Here is a 26,841-nt window from a genome sequence, read left to right on the forward strand (position 1 = left end):
AAATAGCTCCAAATTTATATTTAATTACAGACTGTAAAAGCTTTATATTCAAAGCATGAAATTGATAAAAAATAATTTTATTCATATAACTTGGAACGTCATCTTTCGAATGACAATGAATTTAAAGACAATTGAAATTGTTAGTTATTTGCTAATAAATATAATTTTACATATAATGTATACATATAGATTTAAGCAATTATTAAAATATTCTTGTCTACGTCTAAAACAGATTTTCGATTATTTGAATAGACCTCTACACATTTGTAATTTGTAAACCACTTCTAACAAGTATCTAAAAGATAAACATCACAAGAATACATCCATAGAAAAGGGATAGCAATAGGGTTACAAACACCGAGACAGAGACAGGTATATTATTTTGACGGATAATATTTGCTTTTGAGGAGCGAATTATTTGTATAGCTTCGAGAATATTCTATTATCAGTATGAAAATATAGATTGGACCAATGATTGGACACAACTTTTACCACGAGTTAGGTAGATGTATATTCGGTAGTGATAAAATAATAATCACTAAGTGATTATTATTTTTTCGGCTTCGGATATAATTTCTAAACTGGTACATTTTCATTTTCAGATTAATCTCTTACGTTCGGAACGTGTGTATCTATAGTCTTTGGGGTTTTTGGTAGATGTGCCACCACATATAATTATTAAATAGTTACCTACAACGTATATGAGTTATATTATCATACAAAGAATTACGTTTAGCTATCTTCATAGATTTAATTCTAACTCATCCCAATTTTTGTACACTTTGCAATTAAACAAATTAATGTGCATATCGTTGGTACAATATACAGATACAACCAGTAGGGAAACGTGATACAAACGTTCGAAATGGATCACACACACAAGCAAGTGTGTTTACGGATCGGAAGGGTATTATGACAATTGACAGATACGAGAATACCCGATTCTCGTAAACACGCTTGCATGTGTGCGTGAGCCATTTCGAACGTTTGTATCACGTTTCCCTACTGGTTGTATCTGTATTTTGTGTCGATGGTACACATTATTAATTAAGATATTTTATTAGCGACTATAAATAGAAGAGAATAACCCATGGTAGCCCCACAATACTATAAAATACAAGATCCAAATTTATAATATATTTATAATTTATAGAAAGATATGTAAATAATATTTTTATATAGTATGCATTCGCTCCTCAAGAACAACATCTATTGACTAATTAAAGCAAAGGACGTCTTATTGTCATAATTTCCTACACACATAATAATGGCTTCTTTTAAATGAGTCCACATCAATCACTAAAATTTGTGTAAAACATAGCATATTTTACACCTAACCGAATAGCTATTTGCATTTTTTTTAAATTGAAACGGAGCGAAGGACTTTATTTTAAATGTCACTTTGACAGATGACAAAAATATGAATAAAAACCGCGCCAAGAACACAAGAAGCAATTTTTATATTATTGTAACGTTCTAATAGAATATTATTTGCTGCGAAAGGCTGCGAATTTATTGTTACCTTTTTAATATACTTGACACTTGCATGTATTTTCTTGCGATGAAAAAATATTACTTTTAATTAACAATAGGCTCGGTATTGATATGGACTCATCGATTAGTTATATCATATATGACTTGGTTATATGGATAAACTTCTATGGTTACATACAGTTTCTATCTATACACGAATAACCACTATGTAAATACATTAACGATATATGCACATTTCAATTAAAAGTTTGGTGTTTAAATAAAAAAGTGATAAATATTCAATTTGATTATGGAGTAGACATATTTATGGAGTTAACTTGTGATAATAAACAAATTTGAAAGTTTATAATTATTTTTACTCATTATGTAATAAGTTTCAACAAAAATATTAAATTTAATATAAGTAAAACAATTAAATACTATTCTAACATTCACATAGGTAATATAATAATAATTGTTTACAACAATAATTGTGGTATTTATTAAATATACTTTTAAACATATTATATTAATATAATAAAAACTCGTTGATAATAATCAATTTATGCGCAAGCTCATAATTTATAATAAGAAAAATTATTTACTTCATGGACCTATTATATCTTAAATTAACAATATTGTCACATTGATATGTTGTTTATTTTAAGTAACTGGTATATAGTAATAGTTACTTTATTCCTGGTTTTTAACGCTAATCCTTAAAAATTAATATTTTTGAATAATATGTAATAGGATATGCAAGGACATAATTTGGCGCTTCTATTCGATTTCATTTAACTTTTGGGTTGACTTTTTGATTTCAGAAAAAATTTAAGTCTGTATATGATAGTCAAATATATGTTTAACGTCATCTAATACAATAAATAGATAAAATATTATAATAAGTGAAATAACAAGATGAGACAAAAATCTTTCAAGAATAGGTTAGGTACCATCGTACATTTTTTCGATAGAACAGATAGGTAAATTAATAATTTATTGTAGTTGCATGATTATAGATTTTTTTTAATTGTGAACACTTTTAAGCTTTCGACATAAATAATTCATTTAAGATAATATCATATTTTGATATTAGTACTTCAAAATAATCTTAAAAATTCATAAATACATAAATGTAAAACTTCACACAGGGCATTCATTTATCCTATTTAGGTACACATGACACATAATATAATTTATAACTGCAAACTATAATTCTATCGAACGAATTGTAAAAATATTTTTAATTTACACCATAAATACATATAATAGTAATTATAATTTTACATTGGAAGACAATCTACAAACAAATAATCTTGCTTCTAAAGCAATTTTTTTTCTTGATATAAGTATATTTTTTAATACTGGCAAGCGAATATTTGGTTTTTTACTCTATGGTCCAGTTGAAACCACCATTAAATGCAAATAGGCTGTTTCATTTTGAAATCGTTGGATTATTTTTATACCTCATAATTTTTGGTCCATCTAGAATTATAAGTCATAGTCTTATAATTTTGTTACATTTTTGAGAACATGGTTTAATTATTAATACTTTTTGACTCTGGTGGATTTAAAATAAAATAAAATAGATTTACAACTATGATTAAATTTCGTTGTTCAATACAAGATTTTAGGAACTTGGTGGGATTAATCTTACACAACAAAACGTCACAACCAGTGTTTAGGATAAAATTTTAATTAACCAAGGGTCATTTTTCTTTGAGATAAATTGGTTGAGTGGATTCGATAAGTTTGAGATAGATACTTACGATTTTTCATGAAATTACAATAAATATTGTTTTAATCGAATTAAAAAGGTTATCTAATCTTTCTAGTAAACTAAAAAAACTTACATTTATTGATCCTGTATTTTTCTTGAATAAATGATTCTTTAAAAAATAACACTGTAACGAAATCTTTTCATTAATTATGAAATAAATACCTCCTTTCGCAATTCTTCAAATTTACAAGACGCCATCTTCGTTAATTGACAGGAGATAGCTTCGGATTACAACGATGAAGTAGAAATTCTCCGCTGAAAAAAATACCTCAGTGCTATTACAATAGATTCTAAATTTGTTTACAGGCAGTTCTTGGTACTGATTGGTGGAAATATAAACAGGCGCGAAAACATTTTCTAGTCATTACAATTTGCAAAAATGTTGTTTATGGACTTTTATATTTAGGTAGTTTCAATAAAAAATAAAAAATACGTAATTAGCGAAGGATTAATTATAAGTACAACATTTTAGTGAGATACATTTTTAAACGTAAGATGCCTCTAAAGGAGACAACCTCGGATAATTATATTAAGACCATACTTTTGTGCCTTGATTAGTACCTAAAAAGATGTCTAAGAAATGGTAACGAAAAATTTCTTATTGGAAAAAACATTCGTATATTCTGAAGAATCTTCGCGTTTGCAATAAGTATTATGTATTTTTTTATTCAACCTTATAGAATACACGCTATTAATGCCATATTTACCTACCCAGGAAAAGCAGTTGTGCAATCACATGGCCAGCGCCCATGTGGAACAGGGTCTTCAGGAAGCTGATGATGAACAGGACGACGAACACGATCCAGAAGATGCAGTACTTTCTTATTATTCCACACTTTTCCTAGAATAAAAGAAGTTTCTAGTAAAAAAGTAGTTTGCCTCTAAGCACATCATTGCTTTAGCCCAAACTGTCAATGCTTTAATCAGGCTTTAATATTAGATTAAACAGATTTTAATAATATTTTCAAAGCACATGAGTTAGACATGGTTTAAAAGCAGATAAGCAATTTTACGTGTGTTTAGTGAATTTGAAACGGACGTCCAAATATAGCGTTGCGATATCTTTATATTAATGACTATAGTACTAAGCTTTTTCTACTTATAAGAATATGTTTGTCTCGACATCTCTATGAAAATCTCACAAACGTAAGAGATAATAATTGTTACTGTATGACATAGTAGTATATTATCTGTACTAAAACCAAACATTTCCAATTGTACTATTTACCTTATGCACCGCATACACGAAAATCAGATCCAACAGGAACTTAACAAACAGCAGCACGACGAGTAGCACCACTATAGTGTACACTACAGACGACATGCCGCTGTCTACTTCGTCCTTTCTGGAGTCTGATGCGTCCTTTATGTCAACCGCGAAGGTAATCAGGATCACTGCTAGCACGAATGTTATTATCTGTAAAATAATGTGTGAATTATTAAAGGATATTTGGTAATAGCTGTGGTCGGCGGTTTCACCCGCATTGCTCCGCTCCTGTTTATAGCCTAATCATTCCTCGATAAATGGGCTATCTAACACCGAAAGAATTTTTAAAATCGGACCAGAGTAGTTCCCGAGATTAGTGCTTTCAAACAAACAAACTCTTCAGCTTTATAATATTAGTAAGTACTGTTACTTATATTGGTAGGCTATATAGGAAAGCGCCAAAGTGGTTGGAAAAATATCCTCAGACATATGCAATGTCTGTTACTTAAACCCAGTGATCTTAAAATGTATTTTTTCAAACATTTTACCCATGTAGTTGGGGAAATAGATTTTAAAATGGTATAAGCGTTTAAATGAGTAGTAAAATGTACCTAATGTAATAGCCCTCTTGGGTAAACTTGGGAGTTAAAACACGCGAGGGCTGTCGAGGGCTAGTTTAACTTTAAATGCAACGGTTTATTTAAAGAGTTCGTTTATTTCTAGTTAAATTGTGAAAAAATACATAATAAATTATTGACGTTACATTATTCGTTGATAGAAAAAAGGGTCGATATTGATTTATTTATATTTTTCCTATTTGTATTTCCAACATTCCTAACATTCAGACGAAAAAAAAATAATTTAAATAGCAGTTTTCGAGATTTTTCGAGACAAGCGAATAATTTCATACAAATATTTTACAGAAATACTTACTGAATTTATAATTCCCATAGCGATGCATCCTGTCTTCAAGTGGAATATAAAACAAAATTTTTCCAAAACGGGTAACTCCATCCTGGCCTAAAATATATTATAGAAAAAAATAAATAAATAGACATTCTAAATTCAATTTAAACCAAAATCAGTTTTCAATATTTTTTCATTTTCAATTAAATATTAAGTTTATATTTAAAAAGCACAAGAAGGTACCTATTATTATACATTAATCAATTATTCTTTTGAATGCCTATTAAAAACCAAATCAAATAATTTATCCAATAATTCTTCTCAAAAATACAGAACAATCAAATAAATTACCAATAACCAATAGCTAATCAAAATTGTATTAACAAATCAACTCACCATTTTAACAATTCAACAATTTAGAAATTCACAACACAGATTACGTTTTATCAACACAGAAACAACAATTAACAGATAATTGAAACAAGATATTTAATAAACGATATTTGAAGACATGTTTGTGTCACAGACGACTCGGAACACCGCTTTGAGCAGGCTTGATTGTGAGGGTTTAAGGGGAGGACGTGCTTTAAGCTCGGAGGGCCTTTTTACTTGAATGAAAAGATTTCATTATATTTTTTTTGTTGGAAAACTAAATTGAATATAATCGCTTAAACCTACTATTGGGAAACTAAACTCAAAAGAAACGCTTGTTAGTCATTAAAAAAATGATGTCCTGTTATAATTATTATTAGCATACGGGATACATGTATTTTACACCCCTTTTCACAGATTTTTTACGAATTATAAAGTGCCGAATAAAATAAAAATTTTATTAGTGTTTCCCGGGAATAGCACTCAGAACTTTCTGATTCGCATCGTTAACCGCTATTCCTTATTTTTAAGTAGATGGTTCTTTCGAGTAAACTTTTGATGATATAATGCTTATCAATCTTTATGACATTATGACAGTACAGTTAGTACAGTTCAGAAATAAAACTATTTCTGAAATGAATTAGTTCATAGCTAGATATTTTTCATGACATATACTTATACATATTTATGTTTATTTTTCAATATTCACGATATTTATTCTTCATTCGTGAGGAAGTTTTGCTTCTTATTTAGTCCTAACAAACAATTACAATATAATAATGATCTCTTTTACTATCTTTGTACCTGAGAACCCACCCAACAATCCTACACATCATACAAAAATAAAACATTTCCAACACGAAAAATAAAACTCCATTTGGGATCTAACATCGCCTTAAGAGAGGCTGCACCGGCCTGCGCAATCGTGTCGTCATCGATCGCGTTCCCAAATAATATAATAGCATTTAACGTTAACCTATATATCTAACCTAGATAGCGGATCACCTTAATGTCCCTGACAGTTAACATTTGTTTCAAAGGTATTTAATTGTAGCAGTTTGGAACGATACTATCCGCCCGCCCTGACTCCGCCCTAAAGTATAAAACTTAAAAGTAAACGATGTGGTAAATCCGTTGGGACAAATTGGTAAATGTTTAAATTTATGAATTTTTGATACTTTGTTGTTGAAGAAGTAATAAAATCATTTTATTGTGTTTATCTACTACCTATATAAAAATAGGTCGGGTTTTCCTTCCTAACGCTATAACTCCAGAACACACCAACCAATTTCCACAGTTTTGCATTCGTTGGAAAGGTCTCGGGCTCCGTGAGGTTTATAGCAAAGAAAAAGTGTCTCTGGTGGCGAAACGGAGTTCGCCCGGTTTGCTTGCTTTATATAACGTTGATAAAAGCCAGAGGCATATTTATTATTGCTGAAGCTCCAAATGGAATTGACTCATTTACCAAATCTTTTATGAAGGTATAATAAATACTAATAATAGATATTATATACTATTTCGTTACACGGGTGGAAGCACTGATTTTAATATAATTTGAAGATGACTGGTAAAATGAACGCTTTTAATAAGAAATATATTAACACGCACGAATGAACACATCACCACAACTTTTGTCTTTGTGTCTAAACAATTTATCGAGAATTTTATTAGTCTAGGACTAGGAAATGAATTTCTTTATATAGTTAAGTACCAGTTTCACTCAAATAATATAGTTTGAACTTTGAAGTTTATATGACGACGCGGTTGGCGCAGTGGTAAAGTAACTGCCTAGTGCCTAAGTACTGAGCAAATATTTGTGTGATGAACTCAATTATTTGTTCTTGGGTCTGGGTGTTATCTATATATGTATTTATAAAATATTATATTTATCGTCGCCAAGTACCCACAACACAAACCTTAATTGAGCTTACTGTGGGACTAGGTCGATTTGTGTAATAATGTCCTGAATGAATTTATTTATTATTTTATTTATTTATTTATATTAATTCTATCCTAGTTAATATAAAACTTATCATTATCTTTTATAATATACATATAGACATCACTTTTCATTCCGTTATATGAAGTCGGTTAAAAATGGCGCGGAACGAATCCAATATTCGCGCGCTTTTTCATGTCGTTGTGAAATAATTGATGTGTCAGTGTGACTTAGGACTTCATTTTGACATTACGCTGACGTTTGTTAATTGTTCAGTTGTCAATATGTACGGGTTACGTTTGGTTGTGTTTTTTGTTTTTTATTTGTCTCTCGCTCAATCTTCGTTACGAAAAGGTAAGTTGTTCTACTTAATGATAAATGAAAAGTCATCGTTAGTTTGATAAATATCTTTCACGGTATTTTTTCTTGTTTTTCATGATTTTCTTTACCTTATTACATTATTGTTACAGGTATTGCAGCTTGAAATAATAGATATTGTTGAGGATGTTATGAAAAGTTAACACGAATTCTAAAAATACCCAAATACTGTTATGATTTATTAGAATGCTCTATGTTATTTTATTATTATAACGATAAGGCTAACTGATAAGACGGAAATGAACTAGCAAGATCTAATTCTTATTAATGATTTTAATCGTCACTATTTGCGTATTTCGCCTTCAATACTTATTTTAATTCATATTAGATAGCCACTTTTGCAGCTACCTTCGTCACGGCTACCAATTTCCATTTTATTTGTTAGGTCAATTTCTATCCCATACAACAGATTAGTAATTATCAAACTAAACATCAAAATAAAAGATAGAAAATAAATAAACATTTTGCCTATTTAACACGCTTACACAAATGTAACCGGCTACTTTAGACTCGATATTGACCCACTTTAAACGGGCAGATTTAATTCATACTTTGTACACTTATCAAGGATAGATGAGAATTCGATTATTTCACGAGTTTAAGCTTATTTTTTAGTTTTTTGAAGTGAAACTTCTTTATCGGGGTTGGAAAAAAATTTAGTGTAACATTTTTTCGTTACGCGTGACGTTTTTCCGTTACGCGCCATCTTTTTCTTATAGACCGGGAGATACTGACACAAAATTTCGAGTCATTTGTAACAGGATGGCGGTTCTACAGGATTCTTAGTACGCAATGACAAAAAGAAAAATGATGGTGTGAACCCTGGTACCGGCGGCTTAGTCGCGTGGGCGTTAGTCGAACTCGTCGGAAAATAGCGAAAGTCAAACGATTTGTAACAGTATGGCACTTATTTTTCCTGTAAGTTTGAGGATCAACGAATATAAATACAAAATTTCAAAGATCTAGGTGTTGGAAATCTTCACTTATATAAATTAATAATAAATTTATTTTTCAAGTATGACAGCACTTTTTCCCCCTACTAGAAGTATGGCAAATATAATAATGGTCACATTTTATCAAATACTCTCCAAAAAGCCAAATGCAATACTGGTACAAAAAGATAGGCGAAATAAAAAAAATTTGCAGATTTTCGGCGGTATGGCGACCATTTGGAATCGTCCGAAAAGTATGGCATGGCGATTTTCGTAAATGGCTGCACGACGATAGTTACCTGTGCAAAAGTTAGCTTGGTACAAATGGTTGAATAATTGTTTTTTTTAAATCAACACATTCGCGTCGGTATGGCGGGCTGTAAGTCATACCGGAAAAGTATGGCATGACACTACCGCCTACTTCTTTTTTATGGGCTATCGGTAAATTCTAAAATTTTTGTGTTACAAATCATTTGACTTTCGCTATTTCTCCGACGAGTTCGACTAACGCCCACGCGACTAACCCACCGGTACCAGCGTTCACACCATCATTTTTCTTTTTGTCATTGCGTACTAAGACCCCTGTAGAACCGCCATCCTGTTACAAATGACTCGAAATTTTGTGTCAGTATCTCCCGGTCTATTATCTCTACGACGCGTGATTCGACGTAGGTATTTCTGTAAAGTTGCATATAGTAAATTATTTTTTGAAAAAGTTTCACTTCTTACGTTTGTACACTAGTACACGCACACATTTTTTTTTAAATAAACTAATTATTACTAAGCGGCTTTCACGTATGCGTACCACTGCACGCATTGCGATGAAATTTACATTCCACCCATACACCTTTCTCATACCTTATATATAAAAAAACCGATACACTTAGTTATCGTGGTAAGAAGAATCATTACAGAACCGTCTCAATTCTTTAAGATACACATAATATGACCAGAAACATACCTACTGCTGTACTGCATAATAATAATATAGCTGGTCAAGGAATCAGAGGTAATACACATTTTTTGCTATTCTAGATCAAGATTATTGGAAACAACTCAGTTCAAATGAACTAGAAGAGGCTTTAGCAGTAAAATGGAATGTCGGTGAAGCAAAAAACGTGATACTTTTCGTAGGAGACGGCATGGGACCTAACACTGTTACAGCCACGAGGATTCTTAAAGGGGGAGAGGGACATAGGCTGACGTATGAAAAGTTCCCGCATATTGGGCTTTTGAAGGTGTGTATTTTATAGTAATTACCTACGGGATCTTGTGATACAAATAAAATCAAAATAATAATCGTAATCAAGTTGAATGCGATTATTTTGTGAGCTTACATTTTATATGTGGCGACTGGCAACCACACGTTAAACCAGACGTGACCAGACGCTCCCCAAAGACCAAAGTTCTACAACGCTCTACTTACTATTCTAAATTCTTCTATTCTACAATTAAAGTGACCTCGGCACAGGACCTCGACCATCACTATTTTTTTTTTTCTTTATGTTACCTCCTTTCACGATAACCCGTATTTAACCACAATTTTCTTCTTTAAACGATTCTTTAATCATTAACCCAGTTAGTCCTAACATATAGACATATTCAGCAAACAAGATGGTTCCCGACTCAACATCCACGGCTACAGCTCTGTTCTGTGGTGTTAAAGTGAACTTTTACACCATGGGAGTAGACGCGAGTGTTGAATACAAGGACTGTAATGCATCTTTGCGGCCAGAAGCTCGGCTGGATTCGCTGGCTGCGCTTGCTTTGAAGGCGGGGAAGAGTGCAGGTATTATTTGCAATTATGTTATTTTCTTACTATTGTGTTATTACATTCGTGAGATTGAATTGTGAATTTTCGAATGTAGAGTCGAAATAAATATAAATTACACATATGTAGGTACATATATCATTTCATATTGTAGCCTACTACATAGTAATACAAATTTTTATGTTTTCAAGCATGTGTTTTTATTACTTAGATTTGTTAAAATAGGTTTGTAACTGACGAGTAAGTCTGAAAGATCGACCAGCCAGATTTTTATAACCTAACAATAAAATATTCCATTTAATATTACTTAACATTTATCAAAATTCCCCACCACCATAACTTCAAAAAAAAATAATTTTTCTACAAAGGTTTCGTAACAACAATGCGCGTGACGCACGCGACGCCCGGCCCGCTGTACGCGCACAGCGCGAGCCGCACGTGGGAGTGCGACAGCGCTCTGCCGCGCGACTCCGCTTGCAAGGACGTTGGCAGGCAGCTGGTGGAGGACTGGCCGGGCCGCGACTTGCATGTACGTTGTAGTTAATTTACTATAGATAGTTTCCACTACAAAAAATCACAAAAAGAAAAAAAAATCAGAACAACAAGACTTTTTGCACGGATACCAGCAGGCTTCTAGTCGATGGTAGGTTATAGTTACTTAGTGATTGTTCACTTATAGCGTATGGATAGTTTTTATTACAAAAAACAACAAAAAATCAACATTTTTCGTAACAACAATGCGCGTAACGCACGCGACGCTCGGTTCGTTGTAGGCACATACTTTTTTACATTATTTTCATACATCAGTTATTTTAATAAATAAGGAACACATCCACAAGTTGTTAAGCCGGCCCTTATCTTTATCAACCGACATTTCTAAAAACGAATAAGTTTTTTAAAGTACTTACTTAAATCTTACAGGTAATTCTAGGAGGTGGTCGTCAAGGACTCGTCGCAAACGCTACAGATAGACCCATGGACCCCATCAGCTCATGGGGATGCAGTAGGTCTGATGGGAGAGATCTCATTAATCAATACAAGACGGATAAAGAGGAGAGAGGACTGAAATATAGTGTTGTTTCGAATGCTGCTGAGTTGAAGAATATTGATGAAAGTAGTGATTATTTATTAGGTAAGATAGTACCTAATACAATAGCTTATAAAATTGTTAACATTTTCGGAAAAATATATATCATTATGCATTGTTAACTGAGAAGAAACGTATGCCTTCAATAGTTAATGTAATATTTAAATTTTACAATTAATTGCCATTATTTATATAGTCCCTATTAAAACGCCAGTAACCAAAAATATAAATATAATTTGCAGGAATTTTCTCCAACGCTCACATGCCGTATGAGTTCGAAAGGAACAAAGAACCACAGGGCCCGCCCTCTATCGTAGAGATGACAGAAGCTGCAATCAAAGTGTTAAAGAAGAATAAAAATGGATTCTTTTTGATGGTAAGAAGAAATTTTTACACTTTAAAATTCTGACAAAATAGAAAAATCTCACAGAAAATAAATTGTAAGAATACACCTCTTAATATATTCCGAAATTTGCGATTACATTTATTTATTTTTTTAATTTTAATTTTTATCCAATGCACATAAATAATATGATCCTTCTTTTTTCCTTGATGTAAACTAAATCCCTCTTTTATCTGTGAAATTTTGAAGAATAACAAGAAGCTAATATCTAAGGGCGTATTCAGAAAGAAAGCTTGAAACTTATAAGCGCTTATCGGCGCTTGTCATGTTCATATATTTTCCTGCGCGGGTTACCAGCACTGACAAGCGCCGATAAGCGCTTATAAGCGCTTATAAGTTTCAAGCTTTCTTTCTGAATACGCCCTAATACACTGGAGATTTCAGTATGAACCTAACTTGCCAAGTTGGTGTGAAAGGGATAAAAAACCATACAGGCGTCATTCAAGGTCATATTTTCTTTTTTCAAGTTGTTCATACTGAAATCTCCAGTGTATTAGATATAAGCTTCTTGAAGAATAATATGCTCTTAGGTTGAAGGAGGTAATATAGACATGGCCCACCACCGCGGCAGAGCTAGGACGGCCGTAGACGAGTCACTCGCTATGGAAGAAGCGGTGTTTATGGCCGTTAATATGACCAGTGAGAAAGATACCTTGATTGTGGTCACTTCGGACCACACCCATACATTGTCTATTAACGGTTACCCAGAACGAGGGTCGGATATATTTGGTAAGTCAAAAAAATATAATATATAAATTTTACCTTAAAATAAAATTTGTATTATGTTTCCTAAGACGTCCGTAGTCCATTATGAGAGAGTACATCGCCTTTTTCCCCGTGAAGTCGCTAGATGGTGCTAGTTTTAAGCCCGTCACGTGGTACCGCCGCCAGCGCCGCGAGTGGTGGGGGACAAAACTCACCACAGTCCCAGCAAGCCACCAGAAATATTCTCATTGTTCGTCTCATAAATGATACGGAATGAATGGTGCAAAAATAACACCAGGAAGACCTTATCTGGACTACGGACGTCTTAGGAAACATAATACAAATTTTATTTTAAGGTAAAATTTATATATTATGTGTTCCGTTTGACGTCCGTAGTCCATTATGAGAGAGTTGTTTGATATCTCCTGGTGGCTTGATAAATAAGATGCAACAATGTGATAGAGTAATGCCCCAAAAAGCTTATATACATCCTATAAACAAAGTATATAATGTATAAAATCATGACTTTGATAATTATTGAAAATTTGTCTCAATACCATGCATAAAATACATCCACAAATATACTACAAGTATATCTTGTCAACATTTTAATCAGTATAATATGCACTTAAACCTGAGTAGGCTGAAAAATCTCGATTGTGATTACTAATGACTTCTATTTTGATTAATATTAGATACACTACGACAATAATAAAATCCCACCTTGTGATCGAATTTATTATATTCTTTAAAAATTTGTAAGTAAATAATAATGTTTATAAACATATCTAGATATTTCTCCAAATAGATTGATGATGCTACTATAACTATGTAACATTACCCAGATTTCAAACTCGACTCTAAAAGAGCTCACTTTACCCTGCCACCTATGATAGCCGCTGTAGCTGGTCTCACCGGATGCTGTGTAGTAATAAACAGATTAGTCAGAGAACCTCTTATGGATTGGAAAATGCGCTTGAAACTGGATTCATATTTACATAATATGTGACAATAATTTAGCTAACTTGCGGAATGCGAGGTAAACGCGTCTTCACTCTCGACCCATTGTTTTGAATTGCAATGTAAACAGGAATAAATAGAGAACACGTCCAAAAGCTAATAACAGTATAGTAGCTGCGCGTTAATAAATGCAAACAATTTTTTTTTTTTTTTTTTTTTTTATTAATTTTATAAATCACATAGTTAAATAATTATTTTTATTATGCTGATTTATTTTAAAAATATCTCGATAAGAGTTTTTGAATAACCTTCCTTGCCTTCCGGATTTGTAATTTTGAAAGATTTGTTCTAGCTAAGGTAATGTTTGCTTAAATGATCAGATGAAATTTTAATATAATTTTATTTTAATACAAACCGACTGATTTTATGTATAAGAATAGTGTACTAAACCGTCAGTTATACATAATTTAGCCAAGTATTTAGCATCCTTTTATAGCCTGGTCAGAGGCCACCAGCAGTCTATGTATGTTTATTTTTTTTTTTTTTAAGCTGTCCCTCAAGGTGTACAACAGGTTCACCTATTCAAAATGAGCCATACTTTCAGCTGTAGGTTCCGTATTTGCTTTGGAGCTGAACCTGTGCGTGTTTGTCAGTGAACGACTGAGAGGACTTATCCTGATAGTAGCACGCCTCTTGAGGTCTGGGTGCAAAGAGGGTTTCTTCCACTTGGGTACTATTATAATGAACTCGAGGCAATAGAGCTGGTTGTTTAAGACTGTCTTACTTGAAATAACCTGTTTGAGCTGTGATTAAAATTTATTTGTAGAATTCCCCTCTGAATGGAAATGTTTGTGTCGACTGTTCGAGCACGTTGTAGTAGGAGCCGGTGCAATTGCGCGAGAATTCGGCTTCCTAGCTGTACAGCCCTAGAAGGTTGTGAAGTGTTCAAACGTTCAAACTAATAACTCTTGTCAAAGAGATTTCGTTCTGCCTTTGAATGAAATTTTTTTCTTACTACCTCGACAGTCAAGATTAGGAAAGCTATTACTGCAAACATTTCAATAGCACTGGGTCCAAGGTCCTTTCATTCACTGCCAAGACTATCCTGTGAATTGGGTACGGCTGGTAGATATTATACTTGTTTTTTCACTTACTTGCTTTTAAAAGATGTTCTTGAACTAGATCTTTAACAAGAGCGGCAGTTCATTCTTCCCCGGAGGTAGACAAAGGTTTCAAAGTTGATTAGCCCAAAGAGGCGTTCCTGTAACGCTGTGGCGTGTGTCAGTACATCCTTCCCCGGAGGGTAATAAAATTTGCAACGATGACAAACCTTGATAGGCGTTCCTGTGGCGCTGCAGCGTGCGTAAGTGCTTCCATCCCCGGAGGGTGATGAAGGTTTCAAAATAAAAGGCCTGAGAGGCGTTCCTGTACCGCTGCAGCGTGCTGCGCCACTGCATCCATCCCCGGAGGGTGATGGAGGTTGCAAAAATAATAATAAGCCCGTGGGGCGTTCGTGTAGCGCTGCAGCGTGCTCCAGTGCATCCTTACCCGGAGGGTGATAGAGGTTGCAAAACTGATAAGCCTGTGAGGCGTTTCTGTAGCGCTGCAGCGTGCGCCAGTGCATCCTTCCCCGGAGGGTGATGAAGGTTGCAAAGGTAATAAGCCCCGAGAGGCGTTCCCTTGGCGCTATAGCATGCGGCAGTGCATCCTTCCCCGGAGGGTGATGAAGGTTGCAAAGTTGAGAAACCCTAAGAGGTGGTATGCCTGCTTGAGGGACCAACTGCCTGCTATTAAGCCTGTTTTTAGGCACTGACACTTTCAATTTAATTTCCATCGCCAATTTCAAATTTGCTTCCTGCTCCAAACCATTCGTAGAAAATCTTAGCAACGCTCGGGTGTCAGAATAGATTCTATCGGATTGATATTCCAAAGTAGGTTAGAGACGAACTTTATTTCGAATTGAATTGAGTTGAATTGCAATTCCAAAGTCTCTGCAAGCCAATCAATTGACGATTTGTGCGGAATAATGAAACAATATAACATATGTAAATTTTTCACATTTCTTGCAAAATAAATCATTTCATTTCATTTCATTTCGTTTCAATGTGGTGTACATGCTGTTCTGGTGAACGCAAATCATTGCCCATGTAAATCACCAAGTAAAGGCCACAGCCCCTTGGTTCTTCAGCAGTCCAGTTTGTGACTGTTGCAAACATTCTTTGAGCTGACGCTAGCCCGAAGGGCTGATACGTTATCTTAAGTAATTGACCTTCGTTTATGATGTATTTATAATTATAATATCGATATGGTATACAATAGTGATACAAGGATATAGGAGGCGTCGATACGTACGGGTAGTCGATAGCCTCGCAAATACAAAAATTTATGATTTTATGTTGAGTATGTCATGTCACAGTTAACAGTGGGTGTGAAATTGAAAATTACTCTGTATTTGCAGAACTTGCTTTTCTTAATTATGAAAAGGGGTGATTAACAATAGTCATGGTGTTCGTTTGACGAACCCCTGATTTTCAATAGTGACTTGAATCTTCAAAGACAAAGTATGATGTCAGAGTTAAAGAATAAATAAGTATTATTACCTCTTAAGTGAAAACTATGGCTGGTTTTCGAATTACATGGTATTCGAGGGTGACGAGATTAATTTAAGCTTTTATTTGTTGAAAATCTCCCCCCCCCCCTTTTTATTCTTTTGGTGTTTCCTTTTGTATTCATGAAATGATTTGAAACGACTTAAAAAGTCGATCTTAACGGTTATTGAATGTACTGGTAAAAACTGATTGTGACGAGTTTTAAACCAAATTATCAAATCCGCCTATCTGCATATGCTACTAATCATGTTAGTAAGTTAAAAATTCTTTCCACAGCGGGACGAATTTTATAAGACTTTAAACTTATCAATAATCCCCTTCAAAGCATCTCTATTAATTCTTAAGTTTATTTGTATAGAGAATAGAAGTCGCATTTAAAATTTAGCAGTAATTAGGCACAGAGTCGCGGACTAATTTAATGCGTCAGGCAAAAATTATTAATAAATTTTAAGAATTCGTAAAAATTTACCTATTTCTATTGTGCTTACAAGATATAGGCAACTACATTCTACTTGATTCGACTCGTATCGGATGAATTTTCTAATCTAACGAGATTAAGAATTCGTTTTTGATATTTACCCTCAATTCGAAAAAGGAAGGCACAATTCACATACATTTAGAATGTCCGCGTAGCGAATACGATTCAAGGAGGAATAAAATCAAAAGATCGAAACACGTTTCGAATCTGCTTTCGGCAATTAATATACTATCTTAAAACCGATATTTGTGAAAATAGGTTATCTAACGCGTAACATCTAGTAATAACCATTAACGTTGAAAGATTTGTATTGAAATCATCGTAAATCACGTATAATGTATTAATAACATGACTCACCGTGTTGAGACAAAATCTCAAACCTGCACACGAGCGGCTGAACGCGCGCTGGCGGCGCCATACACGCTGCGGCGGCTCCTCGTCGTCGCTGGACCCCGGACAAGAAGAACTCAGCTCGGAACACGTAGAAAACGCGCTGTTAAGACGCTCGACACGATTCGGTAGGCCCTTGGCCTGCGCTATAGACTTATGGTCGCGATGCCACGCTCGTGGTTGCAGATTTATACTTCAAATAAATCCGATTTTCGTTATTCGTTTGAAATAACGATAACGCAGGTAACACTTGAATATTCATTTCACTATGAAACGTAACGGACTTAAATAAAAACTATTTAAAAAGAAAAAACTGAACTTTCTACTTCAATCTCGAAAGTTCGTATAAAATTATTATTTAAATTTAAATTATGTATATATGTAATTTAAAATACAGTATTTTAAAATTACATATAATCTAACGACTTGCGTACGGTTTGAAAAACGACGCAACAATGAGAATATTTCTGGTGGCTTGCTGGGACTGTGGTGAGTTTTGTCCCCCACCACTCGCGGCGCTGGCGGCGGTACCACGTGACGGGCTTAAAACTAGCACCATCTAGCGACTTCACGGGGAAAAAGGCGATGTACTCTCTCATAATGGACTACGGACGTCAAACGGAACACATAATACAAAATTAAAAACCTAAAAGTAGTAAGTAAAGTATCGGAAACAAAACGTAAGTAAAATAAAACGTAAGTAAAACACAATTATTACAGATATTAACGTATAAAATTGACATTAAGTGTCATTAAACAAAGAACAGCTGACCAACAATTAAAATATTTAGTCACACATTAACGGTTTGAATATACATTGTACAGCTTTATTTGAACTTATAAAATGGATAATATAACTATCAGAAAGAAAACACTCCCTAAACAAAGGTCTGAATCAAATCTACAAGAAATATTAAATGATTCTTTTTTAAGTTTATCCAGTTCAAGTTACACGGATTTATCTACAAAGACAAGTCAACATATTATATCCACTCCAAATACTTCAATAGTGTTCAATGAGAATCAAGAAATAAGCAAATTACAAACCGAATTAATATCCGCACAAGAATCTATCTATAACCTAACAAAACAATGTTATAATCTTAGACAAACATTACACAAAAGTGAGAAAAAAGTACAGAATTTGATAAGTCTAATTTTAAATACTAAATCGGATAAAACATTAACAGGTATCTCGAATAAAACGCCTATAAAACAGACTATAATGAATATAAGTTTTAAAACACCACGGCACTCACCTTTAAAATACTACAATGAAAATATATTTATTCACAACACTTATCCTAAAATCAAACAGAAAACATTAACTAACTTACAACAAAAACACAATTCTCATAGTGTTCCTACTGATATGGGTTTGGATAAAAATACTTTAAACTATAACATAACTAAGCCACTAATATTAAATAAAGAATGTGACGGTACCGACAAAAATAAAATTACCAATTGTCAACAAACCATAACAGATGTCAGCACAATAAAACGTAAAATTATAATTATGGGTGATGAACGCGTTAGAAATTTGTCTATAAGTATGCTGGAAAAACGGAAAAATAAGTGGAACGACTGTTATGAAATATTTGGCTTGACAAAACCGCATGCTTCTTCAAGTGAAATATTAAACAGCTGTGAAAGTTTGATACAATCTATAAATAATGAAGACATATTAATATTGGGCTTAGGTTCCAATGACAAAAATCCATATACTCTAATATCAAATTTACTAGAATTATTGGGAAAATTAAAAAATAATAAAATATTTATATTAAATGTAAAATATAACCGTTACTTGAATGAGAAATTTCTTAATACAAAAATGAAACTTTTTTTAAGAGGACATACAAATTGTACATATATTGATATTGATGAAGATTATACATTTTATAATTCCAGACTTAATTATATTGAAAATTTAACAAATAGATTAAATATAGAAATTGACAGCTTAGAATATGCAAATACATTTTTAAATCCCAAAAATATTAAAAAAAGGCTTGCTTCTTCAAAAAAATGCAATATATTCCAAAATAATCAAAACAATTCCTATCCAGTAAAAAAAGGCACTATTCCCTATTATTTTAAGAGGTCAAAAAATGTTTTACATACTCTAAAACCGAACCAGTTAAATGAGGACATACCAAATAGTAATTTAACATTGAAAAATAAAAATACTCCATCAAATTCAAAATTTTTTCGTATCTAAAACACAATTTTTGACAATTTTACATCAAAATATAGCTGGAGCTATTAATAAGTCAGAAGAACTGTATTTGGCAATATCACAACTAGATAAATCACACAACATTGACATCATATGTTTATGTGAAACGTTTATTAAAAAGGGAAATGAACAGTTACTTAAATTACCAGGATATAAGTTAATATCATCATTTTCTCGTAAACAAAGAAGAGGTGGAACATGTATTTTGGTTAAGCACGACATTCCATGCACCAATCTAGACTTTATAAGGGATTATGGTTGCAATTTATTTTTTGAATGTTGTGGTATAGAATTAAAACACTTAAATACAGTGATAATTTGTATATATAGAATCCCTAGTCAAAACATAAATATTTTTATAAGAAACCTTCAGGATATATTACAAAGGATTGGACTTAAAAATAAAAAAATAATATTATGTGGAGATTGGAATATTGATATTCTTAAAAAGACTAAGTTTTCAGATGAACTCATTACTTTACTACAGAACTTTAATATTGAATGCTTAATAAAAACACCTACTAGGAAAAATGCATGCATAGACCAAATAGCAACAAATATAAAAAGAAATGTGAACACAGAAGTACTACACCTCGGTTTGTCAGACCATGAAACGGCACAGATATTAAAAGTTAGTATGATAAAGCGCAAAACAAATGTATCCTGGTTTGAAACAAAAAGAGACTACTGTAATGAGAATATTCGTAAATTTTGTGAATGTATGTCATCGTTAAGCTTCTCTGAAATACATGAATTTAATAACTTAAATGAATGCTTCAATGCTTTTTATGAGTTATTCAAACTGTTTTATGATCTTTGTTTTCCTATTATTAAGATAAAGAGAAGTACAGGAAAATCTAATCTTAACTGGATAACAAAAGGATTGAAGAAATGTTGTATACGAAAGCGACAACTTTATCTTAAAAATATATATACAAAAAAAATGTATACTCATAGTTGGAATCATTATGTGAAATATAAAAATATACTAAAAAGGTGCATTCTTAAATCAAAACAAATTCAAAGTGAAAAATTTATTAAATTGGCAAAAAATAAAAACAAAGCATTATGGCAAATGATATCTAATAATATTAATGACGAAACCAATATTACAGAAATTGAAGAGATTGTAGTTAATAATAAAATATACGACTCAATGAATGAAATTTGCGAACAGTTTAATAATTTTTTTATTGACATCACAAATCAAACAAAATTTAATTTGGATGTAAATGCCATAAAAAAGACTTTGACTACAGAAAGTTGCAATACTATTTTCTTAACACCTACAAACAGTAACGAAATTTGTAAAATAATAAAATCACTTAATAACACTAATTCAGTAGGAACAGATGGAATAAGTACAAAAATATTAAAATCATGCAGTGACCATATTTGCGAACCGTTGTCTTTTCTTGTAAATTTATCGATGGAACAGGGAACTTTTCCACACGCGCTGAAAACATCAGTGATAAAACCATTATTTAAAAAAGACGATCCGAAAGATATTAAGAATTACAGACCTATAGCGTTAATACCAGTGATATCTAAAATATTTGAAAAAGTAATCTTAGAAAGAATTAGAAATTATATTGATAGAAACAAGATCTTATGTAAAGAACAGTTTGGATTTAGGAAAAATAGTTCCACTTCATTAGCATGCTTTGATATGGTGAAAGAAATAATTCAAGCCTTCATCGAAAAAAAACCCGTAAGCGCTATATTTCTAGATATGAGCAAGGCATTTGATTTTGTAGACCATGAATTACTCTTGCTTAAGTTAGATAAATATGGTATAAGAGGAATTGCCAAAGAATGGATTGCTAGTTATTTAAAGGATAGAGATCAGTTTGTGGAAATACAAAAAATAGTAAATCAATCAAGAAACGTATATAGATCAGTAAAAAAAACTAATAGATCAGGTGTACCACAAGGAAGTGTGCTCGGCCCGTTTTTATTTCTCTTGTATATTAATGACCTACCGAAATCAGTGAAACACAAATCAGTTTTATTCGCAGACGACACTACCCTAATTGTTAAATGTACTGAAAAGGAAACGTACGAGAGAGATATAAATGAAGCAGTTAAAAATATTGTAAAATGGTTAGAAGACAACAATCTTAAAATTAACTTATTAAAAACAAAAATAATTCAATTTTATACAAAAAATTGCTCCAAAATAAACCTAAATATAAAGTGTGATAACCAAGTAATAGAACAAGTAGATCATCATAAATTCTTGGGTGTTTTGTTGGATGAAAGTCTAAAATGGAACAAACATATTGATTACGTTTGTGACAGAATTAATCGTTTCGTTTACGTATTACGGCGTTTAAGAGATACTGTTTCTATGAATGCAGCAATAAATGCTTATCATGCCTACGTTTCCTCTGTACTTTCGTATGGAATCATTCTTTGGGGACAATCTTGTGATGTGCGGAAGGTATTTGTCTCACAAAAAAAATGTATCAGAGCTCTGTGCGGTTTGAACCAAAGAGACAGTTGTAGACCTCTGTTTAGTAAATTACGGATCCTTACTTTAACTTGCATGTACATAAGAGAAGTATGTTTATTTGTAAAATATCACCTGGAATACTTTAAGAAGAAAGGAGATGTAAATTCGCATATGTTGACAAGATACCAAAACAAATTACATTTCCCAACGTGTAGAATTAACAAAGCTAAAAACAGTGTAATATTTATGGCTATTAAAATATATAATAAAATACCGGACAATTTCAAGGAACTACCAGTAAACTTTTTCAAAAATAAACTGACGAACTGGTTGATGGTGAAACAATTTTATGACATTGAAGAATTTATGACTTTTAAGTAGTGTAAACTGAATTGTGTGTGATATAATCGTGTTAATCGTAGTGCGTTCGCGTAATTGTGAAAATTGAATTGTGTGTACATTTAAATAATTAGACTAATCAACTTTCTTTTTCAATATTTGCACACCCAATCAATGGGTAGAATGTATTAGCCACATAATATTGTAATTAAAAACATCTATAATTTGTAACTACATTCTTGCAAATAAATATAATTTGAATTTGAATTTGAATTTGAAAAAAGACGGCTTGCACTCCGGGAGTGCCGGCAGAAGTGAAAACTTGATTAATAACGTTGAGCATGTTTGATATCCATCCGTCTTACGCTTTTTCAATCAGGTCACGTGTCCTGACGCGAGTTTAAGATTTTATACCCAACGCCGCTAAAAAGTTTTCACTTCAAAAATATTCATATATAGGTCTACCAGAATCTGATGGCATATTTATATTTATGAAATAAAAGATTTTCATGTGGCAACTTTATTTGACAACTATCAAATTGGTTGTCAAATTATTTGTCTTCTTTGCAATTGATGAATAATTTTTAGGATTTTGTCTAAAAAATCTTCGAAAATGTCGAAAAAGCCGCTGCGATCACAAGCAAGAGGTGTTGTTTATAATGTGTATAGAAAAACATTCGATGAAGAAGGGTCAAACACATCACAATTTTCAATTTTGAATATTTTATTGGTAAATTGGACTTACCCGTTTTGGTACTTTAAATTAAAAATATTATAAGTAGGTAACTATAATATTGTTTGTTGATTACAATATAATTTTATGATAACTTATTACAGGAGTTTCCAATACGGGTATTCGTCAAGTCCAAGCTGTTCAAGTGAATTTTATAATGTGTGTATCTGTTAATACTTACGAAAATAAACATAGTTTTATTTTATTTTTATTTTATTTTATTAAAAAATATAAGCAATCTAGTTTTGATATTCATTATCATTACATCCATATTTTTACATGGCATAATGATAATGAATATACAAATATAGGTATGTGTAAATAATAATAATATGTATTACCTATATAAAAGTAATATGTACATTATACATGTAAGTATGTACCTACATAATATTAAGTGGATATCTCATTATTAAGTACAGTATTGTTCACTTATGTAATGTGACTAATGATGTTGAGGACAAAATAAAAACTAAGCAGTATCAAGATCGTTCAGTCCATTTTCCCTAGGGTTGCACACTCAAAATTTTGATTTCCCTAATTGCCATCAGATTCTGGTTTACCTATACATACTTAACTAGGCTAAAAAAATCTGGCAGGATTATCGCTTTAGAACAAGAGCCTCTATATATCGACGGATAAAAATTTGAACAACACGAGAAAATTCCCATATTATATTATTATGATGATACTCTTGAATAATTGAATTATACCACATTATACACATACTTAATCATTGAACTCAATCTACACATAAAAATTAATAAAAAAAATACTTTTCCAATGCAATATGGCAATCTCCATACAAAAACGAATTAAAACATATAAAACCCACATCGTGCTATTTTTAATTTTTACAGGCACAACAGGCCCCTCAAAATACGATGGCCTGAACTACACAACCCTCACATACGGTGTCGGAGGTCCAGGGTCCAATAAGCTCAAGGTCCAAACTGACCCGACCAGGATAGTCAGGACCGACCCGACCACTGAAGATACGACCAGTTTTAAGTACGAACAAGCGGCTGCTATTACAAATGACGAAAATATACACGGCGGTGGTGATGTTGCTATTTATGCTAGAGGTGAGATAAAAAAATATATATTTTTTTATACATATAATCTTTTATAATTAAGACTTAAGAAGGTACTTCTTTTTTTTTCCTTTTCTTGTTATATTTTATTATATAGATTCTATATGAATTATTTGCAAGCAATTTAGTCTGTTCTGTATTTTTATTTAGGTCGTAGCGTGAAGTTACTTATAAAAGAAATATTTTTCCATTTTGAAACATTTTTTAATGATGCTCCGCTCCTATTGGTTGTAATTCATGAAATTAGCGCATCCACAAACCTTATTTCAGCTTATAAATTCGACTAAAGCAGAAACTATTTACTTTTTCTGCGATTTTTCAATATTATAAAAATGTATCCCTAGAGGTACAAATGATCAATGACTTTCTCCTTATAGTTTTATACAGGGTGTACCAAAAAGTAGTGATGAACGGAAGCTGAGAGGTAGAGGACCTAGAGGGCTATCCGAATCACCCCCATGTATGTTATGCGATTTTTCGTATTTTCGGAGTTATGACGATTTTTTCAATTTTTCACCTATCGCCGAGTACGATGATATTTTCACTCATGCTGACGTCAATGATTGCGGAAGATGCTTGATTTTTTTTGTGTGCTAAGCTGAAAGATAGGCCAATTCAGTATGGTAACATTTACTATCGTTAGATCTTTGAATGGAATAAAAAAAAGAATTAAATGGCAAGAAAGATAAAATTACCCAGTATGTTCACCACTTCAAGGGCCCGTAAAAAAACAAAATCACATAAAAAAAGTTTTCCGTTTGACTTTTAAAAACTTGCTCATCTATCAGATAGCTACCCTGAAAATTTCATTTTATTATTCAGAAGGCTTCAATCGAAAAATTTAAATCTAAATGTGGTAAGTGCAAAAATTGAATTAACATGATGATCATTAAAACCAATAAATAGGTGTTTAATTACCAGAAATTTTTAAAATAACCCCGCTGTTGCTCAATGCAAGTGCGACATCACCGTAAAAAGTTGTCTTTTAAATGTCTGAATGCCCTTTTATCATTTTTAATGGTTTCTTCTGCTACTATGAATTTCCGGGTTATTTCGTCCAAATTGTGGCAGTCTCTCGTCTTTGTAGTATCCCCACGGAAAAAAATCAATAGGGTTTATGTCCGGGGACCGCGCAGGCCAGGCTAAAGGGCAAAGATACCCTGAAAGATGGATTGGTCGTTGCAGCCTGCGCATGCGCCGGTGACGCCTGCCTTAAAGCCTGGCCTCCACGGTCCCTCGACCTAAACCCCATTGATTTGTTTCAATGGGAATATTAAAAAGACCTCGGCTACTTGAGAGAATGCCACAATTTGGACGAAATAACCCGGAAATTCATAGTAGCAGAAGAATCCATTAAAAATGATAAAAGGGCATTCAGACATTTAAAAGACAACTTTTTACGGTGATGTCGCACTTGCATTGAGCAACAGCGGGGTTATTTTAAAAATTTCTGGTAATTAAACACCTATTTATTGGTTTTAATGATCATCATGTTAATTCAATTTTTGCACTTACCACATTTAGATTTAAATTTTTCGATTGAAGCCTTCTGAATAATAAAATGAAATTTTCAGGGTAGCTATCTGATAGATAGAGCAAGTTTTTAAAAGTCAAACGGAAAACTTTTTTTATGTGATTTTATTTTTTTACGGGCCCTTGAAGTGGTGAACATACTGGGTAATTTTATCTTTCTTGCCATTTAATTCTTTTTTTTTATTCCATTCAAAGATCTAACGATAGTAAATGTTACCATACTGAATTGGCCTATCTTTCAGCTTAGCACACAAAAAAAATCAAGCATCTTCCGCAATTATTGACATCAGCATGAGTGAAAATATCATCGTACTCGGCGATAGGTGAAAAATTGAAAAAATCGTCATAACTCCGAAAATACGAAAAATCGCATAACATACATGGGGGTGATTCGGATAGCCCTCTAGGTCCTCTACCTCTCAGCTTCCGTTCATCACTACTTTTTGGTACACCCTGTATAAAACGAAAACAAATTAATTCAATTAAGAAAATTTATTTTATATATTTATTACTCTTTCATATAACAAAGTTATTTAATATTTATTCCAGGTCCACATGCTCATCTATTCCACAACGTTCACGAACAGCATTACGTCTTCCACGCTATATCTTACGCGGCAAAAATTGGCGCGTATTCCAAAGCGGCAACACAATATAATAATATTTATGTGTGTTTATTAACTTTGGTATTAGGTTTGATGTTTAGAATGATAAATTAATTTAGCAAGAATTATGTTAATAGTCAATGAATTATAATAAATGTAATATATCTAAATACTAATTTGAAATCGTGAATTTTTTTACAAAACCTCGAAATTGTAATTAAAATTGGATCTTATTTCTAGGCTAGAAGTTTTAACAAGCAAAAAAAAACGGTCGGAATTTACAGCTCTCGTTAGCTAGATTGTAGAATTATATTAAATGTTAAGTTTTTACAAGTAAAAAGATTATGAACAAATAATTATTATTAGAATATTTTTTTAAGTTAAATAAATATAAAATATACACAAAATTTACATTTTGTTTTATTATTTATCTCTTTTGCTTACATGTAA

General features: G+C 32.4%; 2 protein-coding genes across 3 annotated transcripts; one reads left to right on the forward strand and one right to left on the reverse strand.

Annotated features, from left to right (window-relative positions):
* Positions 1–2,633: 2,633 nt before the first annotated feature.
* On the reverse strand, positions 2,634–6,873 carry LOC149487295 (uncharacterized). The gene is made up of 5 exons (XM_089697148.1): positions 5,763–6,873; positions 5,394–5,480; positions 4,482–4,670; positions 3,965–4,094; positions 2,634–3,508 (listed from the first exon to the last, which is right to left on the reverse strand). The coding sequence occupies exons 1-5, from the start codon at positions 5,763–5,765 to the stop codon at positions 3,438–3,440; spliced, it is 480 nt and encodes a 159-aa protein (XP_089553274.1). The 5' UTR covers positions 5,766–6,873; the 3' UTR covers positions 2,634–3,437.
* Positions 6,874–7,956: 1,083 nt separating this feature from the next.
* Positions 7,957–26,802, forward strand: Alp12 (Alkaline phosphatase 12). 2 transcript variants are annotated; one of them, XM_089697573.1, is made up of 9 exons: positions 7,957–8,031; positions 10,023–10,225; positions 10,584–10,776; positions 11,127–11,287; positions 11,680–11,890; positions 12,088–12,221; positions 12,779–12,977; positions 24,020–24,244; positions 26,336–26,802. In XM_089697573.1, exons 1-9 carry the CDS (start codon positions 7,962–7,964, stop codon positions 26,503–26,505), a joined length of 1,566 nt encoding a protein of 521 aa, XP_089553699.1. In that variant the 5' UTR covers positions 7,957–7,961; the 3' UTR covers positions 26,506–26,802. The 2 variants fall into 2 exon arrangements, with proteins under 2 accessions (XP_089553699.1, XP_089553700.1); XM_089697574.1 differs by lacking the exon at positions 7,957–8,031 and having other exon boundaries at positions 10,091–10,225; positions 10,594–10,776.
* The last annotated feature ends 39 nt before the right edge of the window (positions 26,803–26,841 follow it).

Source organism: Colias philodice, chromosome 7, assembly GCF_061535455.1.
Source record: "Colias philodice isolate Cphi_HAF_F1 chromosome 7, ilColPhil1 Martin Lab GWU primary, whole genome shotgun sequence".
NCBI classification, from domain to species: Eukaryota; Metazoa; Arthropoda; class Insecta; order Lepidoptera; family Pieridae; genus Colias; species Colias philodice.

Coding starts and splice junctions, on each gene's coding strand:
- LOC149487295 (XM_089697148.1), bottom strand. Junction 4,671..5,393: donor CTATGGGAATTATAAATTCA/GTAAGTATTTCT, acceptor ATTATTTTACAG/ATAATAACATTCGTGCTAGC. Junction 4,095..4,481: donor TCGTGTATGCGGTGCATAAG/GTAAATAGTACA, acceptor CTTTTATTCTAG/GAAAAGTGTGGAATAATAAG.
- Alp12 (XM_089697573.1), top strand. CDS start 7,962: ATGTACGGGTTACGTTTGGTTGTGTTTTTTGTTTTTTATTTGTCTCTC. Junction 10,226..10,583: donor CGCATATTGGGCTTTTGAAG/GTGTGTATTTTA, acceptor CCTAACATATAG/ACATATTCAGCAAACAAGAT. Junction 24,245..26,335: donor TGTTGCTATTTATGCTAGAG/GTGAGATAAAAA, acceptor TATTTATTCCAG/GTCCACATGCTCATCTATTC.